Source organism: Drosophila suzukii, chromosome 2L, assembly GCF_043229965.1.
Source record: "Drosophila suzukii chromosome 2L, CBGP_Dsuzu_IsoJpt1.0, whole genome shotgun sequence".
Taxonomy (NCBI): Eukaryota; Metazoa; Arthropoda; class Insecta; order Diptera; family Drosophilidae; genus Drosophila; species Drosophila suzukii.
In genome coordinates this window covers 15416204-15422977 of record NC_092080.1, presented here as the reverse complement: position 1 = coordinate 15422977, position 6774 = coordinate 15416204, and the positions used below count along the sequence as shown (strand labels likewise).

Here is a 6774-nt window from a genome sequence, read left to right as displayed (position 1 = left end):
AGGGCTGTGATATATAAGTGAAATAAAAATTATATGGAAACAGTTGCAAGGATTTGTTCTTATGGTTTGCCTAAAAATAAGACAAGGCTTTGATATATAAGTGAAATAAAAGTTCGAATAAACTCAGAACTAGTACACAGATAGTTATGCCTTTAAATTCTACTTTTTCGGTGCTAATATAAAGTGAAAAAAATTTTAAAAAGTAAAACCAACGTTTAAAACAGCCTGAGTAAAAAAAATTGTTTGAAGCATTTTACATTTTAAAACATTTATGCCCTGTCCTTGCACCTCAAACTTTTGCTAGATTTATCTGTGTAAATATAACTGCAAAGTGAGAAAGAATCTCTTTTATTATCATGATTTTTGAGGAGAAAATGGTAACAGCTCGAACTTAAAGTGTTAGAACTAAGTTGTTTTTTTGGTATATTGTGCTTAAATCTATGTGCCTGCTTTCACTCATTTTCCATTTATTGATTTATGCTGCTCATTATGCCGGCAGTGGGGCTCCTGCTGGCCCACAACTAATCACCAAAATGGCCAAAATGTTGAGACTCCTGTCCACTGCTGCCACTTGTCACAGTTTCTCCATCTACCCGAGTGTCTCTTGATTGTGTGGGCAGCTCTAGTCATAAATTTAATATGACACCTGCAGGATGCAGCACTACTCCGCCATCATCCAGCCCCCCTGGTCAAATGCATTATTCACACATATTTTGCTAATTAGCAAAATATTGTAAATGTTTGGATTTATGCAGGCAACTCACACACACTCAATGAAGGTGGTGTTTGGGGGGTGTTTTGGGGGTGCTTTGGGGGACTGGCCATTGGAGAAGTGCATCAAACTGAACCGCAATGGCTTTTGGTCGGCTCACATGGCTGCCCAGGTCCCCTCCCAAACCCTCCTGTTTGTCGCCTGTGTTGATTTAATGCCCATGGTGTCGAATTCTGGGATAACTGAGCAGTAGCCTTGGGTGGCGAATGGATGGCATGAGGGAGGGGGGGCTGGGATTTTGCGGCTGCTATAAATTTTGGTTTGGCTTTCAATCGACCGTCGAACGGGGGAATTTAATTGAATATTCTGCTGACGAAAAGCCAGGCAGTAATGTTTATTCCCACACCGAAAGGTGTTTACATTAGGCGCGACTTCAACCGATCGACTTGCAATCGAACACCCTCGCCGGGCAGCAATATCAAGTTCTTCTTGGTGACTTTCAGTTGCTGAGGGGATCCAAGAGGCAAGCTGAAGCGGAAACGAATGAGCAAGGCGATCAGGCCCATCTTCACCTGCATCCGCCCGAACCGCAGACCGATGCAGTTCCTCGGACCATCGCCGAAGCCCAGAAAGGCAGTGGGATGTCGCTCCTGGCAGGCAGCAGGAGCAAACCTCTCCGGTCGAAACTCATTGGGTTCCGGGTAGATCTCGGGATCGTAGTGGATGGCCAGAACTGGAACGTGGACAATGGTGCCCTTCTGCAGGACGATGGGTTCTCCATCGCAGTCGTCGCGGTTGGGAATCTCGTAATCCTCGGAAGCCTGGCGGGTAAGTGAGGCTAAGGCCGGATACTTGCGGAGGGTTTCTGGAGGAGGTGAGTACAAATTGAAAATAAATAATAGTCTTTTAAGGTATTTTAGTTTTTAAATCAATAACATTATGAACATAATGCAACCTTGCCTAGAACTGATTAAAGAAATTTTAAGACAAACAAATGGGTCCTTTAAAAAAAACCCTCAATCAACTAAGTGTTTACCAACGTTTTCTGTTATGTTTAGTTTTACTAAAACACTCACATTTTGTTTGGTTATTAACCTGCTTCCAATTTTAGTTTTCCCATAAAGATAGGTGTTCTTGAGACTTGCACTCAGAGAAAATGATACGCATAGGCTCTAGATTGTATAATTTATGGTAATAGGAACTTCCTAATAAGAACGATCGGAAAATGAATAAAAATGTCTCAAAAGACAAGATAATTTAAACTGTAGATTGTTGTTATAACTGCAAGATTACTATATAAACTTTCAAAGGCCAAACTTACCTTCTGTTTTGATTCAATTTTACTTCTTTAAAAATATTTGGAATCGTTTTTATACACCAAATATTTTTTTAGACCTTAATTTAAATTTTTGACGCCTTAATAGCTTAGCAAATATTTGAGGATTTAATAAAGATGCGATTTATCAATTTTCATGAAATTAATCTGGTTTCTACAACATTCCGAGATCGTCAACTTGTTCAATGTTGTACCCACATTTCATTCACGAGGTCTTATCTCTGACAGAAGAGGCAAGAAAAACAAAAGCCTGGGTAATCTTGTTTCTAAAAGATCACAAACAATGATCACAACTCATACACACCTGTGATTGTTTGGTCCAAGTAGGGCATGTCCAGCATGGCCTCGTAGGTTAGTTCCCCGAGTTTAGCCATCACCTCGCTGATCTCCAGCCTTAGTTTTTCCTGCACAGCCTGGTTTTTGGCCAACTCGAATAGGGCGTAGCTCATGTTACTAGAGCTGGTTTCAAATCCGGCCACAAAGAACACAAAGGCCTGCGCGGCCAGCTGTTCTACGGTTAGTCCTATTCCATTTTCCTGCCTCTTAAGATCGAGCAGGAGGTCCATAAAATCATTCCGACGGATCTGCTCGCGCTCCCTTGAATCCACTGTTTCGCGAACTATACCGATAAAAAATTTGGTGATATCCGGATGAACGACTCGAACCGGAAGACCAAGCTTGGCCAGCGAGCTAAGGTATGTCATTTTGAAGACCCGCCAACGGATGCTCCTATTGTTGTTTTGGAATAGCCGTCGTCCTACCTCCCGGAACTCTGCTTTCGGATTTTTTAGGCTGTTGCACTCGGTCCCAAAGGCACACCTTCCAATCACATCGGTAGTATAGCGGGCCATCAGATCGTGGAGCTCTAAAATGGTCCCCTTTAATCAGAATGTTATTAACTAATCAGTAAAAGCAAGCAATTTTAATTGAAGTAATACTTGTAATAGATGTACATAATAGTTAGAATAGAAGAATATAATTAATAATTATTGAAAAAAATTTCGAAAGAAAACCTGGAAGAAAGCAATTTGTCATATTTTTAAACAGGTTTTTCTTTTCTTCAACACCCAAAAAAAAAATAAGAAAATTAAGATTTAATACCGGTTTTAAAATTATGCGAGAGGCAGTATTGAAATTAAAGTATATATTCAAGACTAAATAATATAAGGAACATACAAACTTTACAGTTCCATTTCGCAATTATTTTTAAACCAATTAATTTCAATTAATTCAATAGTAATCTTATCGACGTCATTTCGATACTTAATAGTGTGGAATCAATATCAATAGTAGCTTTTCTGAACTATTTTTTTTTTGGTGTAATGAAGTGCATAGTTTGATCAACTATAGGACACCTAAATATTCAATCTCCATTTTATTACCAGTTGTAACATTATAACCCAGTTTTTAACATTACCTGAGATCGAACTAGTTCCTCAAAGGTTTCCCCCAGCTGCTGGGCCACCTTGGTGATAGTTCCGAACATGTATTTCATTTTTCCACTTGTAAATATTGGCGATAGTTTGTTCCGCAGAGCACGCCATTCCCCGCCCTGAAGATTGAAGAGATTGGAGGTCAGCACATCGCCGTGGAAGCTTCGACGGTCCACAAACTGTCCAAAGTCCTTAATGATCACCAACTTGACCAGATCCAGGTCCATAATCACGGCAATGGGTCGCCAATAGACGTAGGTCCCTGCCATTTTAGCGGTCCCCTTAAAGGCATCGTAGGTCTCCTGTAGGAGCTCGCTGAGGTGCACCGACTGGATCTTGAAGAAGTTCCCATAGAGAAAGTGCGTCCTCAGCTGCGGAACTCCCCTCAGTTCCCAGTAGTTAAAGCGGTATCGCAGATAGCCCAGCAGAAAACTCAGCAGGGAGGTTAGAAAAACAAGCATGAAGTCCATTGGGGATACAATGAGCAACTGAGGCTACAGCCGCTTTGTGTGGATCTTATAAACATGACACAATCTGGTCTACCACTATCTGCTTTTATTCTTTGTGTGTTTTGTACAACAAGAAAATACATAAGACAACCTCAAACATTTTTGATGGTTCGTCATTAGAGATTATGAAGATAAATTTATCTGTGTTTTGGTGTTATTCATTTAAAATAACAAAGTCTTTTATTTTTAAACCAGTGAAAACTTGTTGGAAATAATTATATTTCCGTCAATATTGAATTAACCTATTTATTACATGCTAAATTAATTTATGAATGCTGTATATTAATTTTTCAACAATGAATATTAATTTATTTCCCTGTTCAAGAAGTATATTTTTCAATCATTCCTATTATATGGGCTTTTAGAAAAAATTTTAGAATATTAAATTAAAAGTGAAATTTTAAAAATTTCGATACGAATACAGTTAAACATAACTTAACATTCTAGGGCAAGCAGATAAATGCGCGATGCCTCAACATAATATGTTTTAAAACATTAATTAGGTTAATCTTTCCCAAACATTGTTTTTGAAAACCACAATTGATTCCTATTGTTTCACCCGGGAAGGGGGTTTAAACCCCTTAATCACCCCGTGGATTCACGCATGTCTATAACATCAGAACAATAACTTCGAACCTACTTTACCTTACTTTACTTTACACGAACCGAGTTCGAAAAAGTTCTTAAGGGATATGACTTCGCTTATCAAAAGCTTTCGGTGGTTGCGGTCTCGGCTAAGAGAAAGTAGCTTTATTTTTCAAAAATATATTAGTAATATTTTTTGTTTTCTCGTTTGTTTTTAATTTACCAAGAAATTAGCGAGAATTTAGCGAGCACTAAGTCGTACTCTTGATAAAAAATATAAAAAACACGTGCAATTGTAATGTTATGTGTATATTTCAACTAAATCTTTTCTCAGCCCAAGATAATATATTATTCGATTGTGGATACAATTTAAATTCATAAGAAATAAGACCATTACACGAACGGGCCATAATATTGTTCAAATTTTGAGAAAAAAAATTGCATGGTTTCTTGTTAACCTTTATAATAACTTCATTTAAAATTTTTGTAAATTAACATTCAAGACCGCATATTAGTTAAATATTAATGTAAGAACTTTTACGCATTAAAAAAAAGTTGAGATCAAAAGTGTGTTCAAGGTATGAACATTGTACATATCAGATGGTCGAATATTAAAATCACGTAAGCCAATTCTGAAAGATTGATTTATGGCCCAGTTTTTCAAATAAGCCTGGTGGAAATTTAACATAATTTCTAAAAATGACCATATTATAATATTTAGCCGAATATTGAATGGGATTTTTGCCATATTCTACAGTTGGGAAACTAAATAGACCCGCCTTATATTTCAAAAGTAAATACTTATTATTTTATTGGAAAACAGTTATCGAGTCCAGCAGTCCATTGTAATTATGGCCTTTCGACAGTTCCAACCAAACAGTTTGCTGGTCAAAGAAAAAAAGATAGAAGGAAAAAGTGAAGAAAAAATCCACTGCATACGAAAAGGGGCAGGACAAAAGGCATAAAGTATCAAAGCGAAAAAAAGGAGAGCCAAGGCCCACAATAGAAGCAGTTGGCTAAGTGAAACAAAAACTGGCTCACTGCTTTTTATTAAAGGTCAGAGTTGGCTTTAACCTGATGAAAGTTTGGCTGCATGCGTTTTCAATGGCTCAATTTAATATGCTGTCAAATATTAATGCGTTAAAATTTATTGCGGCTTCGCGTCATTAAACCGATCAATGTCACGCGTGCGAAAAAGTTTTTTGACAATAGAAATGCTTTCGCAATAACAACGTTCAATTTCTCTGACCATATTCGATTATTGTGCATATTGCAATTATCACTTATATTAATAACATTACGTAAACTTCCCATTCGCACAGCATAAAATATTAAAACGTGATTTATGATGTCTCACGAATAAAAAATATCAATTTGTCTCTGAAGCTAACCGAAAATGATAAAAAAAATAAAAGTGGCAAGCAAAAAGTTTTACAAGCAATTAAAAAATAAAGACAGAAAACAGCTTAACAAACCTGGGGATTTTCTGTTTGAAACTTTTTGATCCGACAATTTTCTTTTGGTCTTTCTTTGAAAAAAGTTAAAAATGAAATTCCACGTTTATATGCTAAAGTTTTGGCAATCGTAATTTCCATCAGTAAATCAAAAATTAAAAAAAAAGACATTTTGGTTAAATGTTTTTATCGGCAGGGAGGAGTAGTTAAGTTTCGGGCTCGTCAAAGTTAAGCAATTCATTTTTTAGTTTTTAAATAAAAAAAAAAATATATAGTAAGAATCTAAATACTTTGTTTACCCATAAAAAAATTATCCAATTTATTTCCAATTTACATCAAACACGCCAATTGGATTTATGAAGCATATAAAAAGAAAGTCAAAATTGTCAAAAAAAGATTTATACATTCATTTTATTTTAAAACAACGAACTTAGTTAAGCCCACCCATTCCAAAGTATGGAAAAAATATTGTAAAGCAAATTAGCCAACTCAATTTGACCGAAATCCCTTCAATTCGTCACTCGCTGATATCCTGAAAAAATCAGATTTTTTAAGCTTTTTAAATCGCTACCAATTTTGATCAAAAACAATGATTGGATTAAAAAGAAATAACTAACAAAAGCAGACCCAAAAAATCATTACACAGAGAAAACTAGCAAAAGTTTTAGATGCAAACATTTTAAAAAGTAAAAGTTTTGTTTTACCCGCATTCACTTTACACTTTTAAATTGTCTTGACCTTATAT

At 36.3% G+C, this 6774-nt stretch overlaps 1 protein-coding gene across 1 annotated transcript; it reads right to left on the bottom strand.

The window, feature by feature from the left end:
- Window positions 1–242: 242 nt before the first annotated feature.
- Window positions 243–3963, bottom strand: Cyp6a16 (Cytochrome P450 6a16). The gene is made up of 3 exons (XM_070996665.1): window positions 3466–3963; window positions 2353–2926; window positions 243–1577 (listed from the first exon to the last, which is right to left on the bottom strand). Exons 1-3 carry the CDS (start codon window positions 3949–3951, stop codon window positions 1129–1131), a joined length of 1509 nt encoding a protein of 502 aa, XP_070852766.1. The 5' UTR covers window positions 3952–3963; the 3' UTR covers window positions 243–1128.
- Window positions 3964–6774: the final 2811 nt, after the last annotated feature.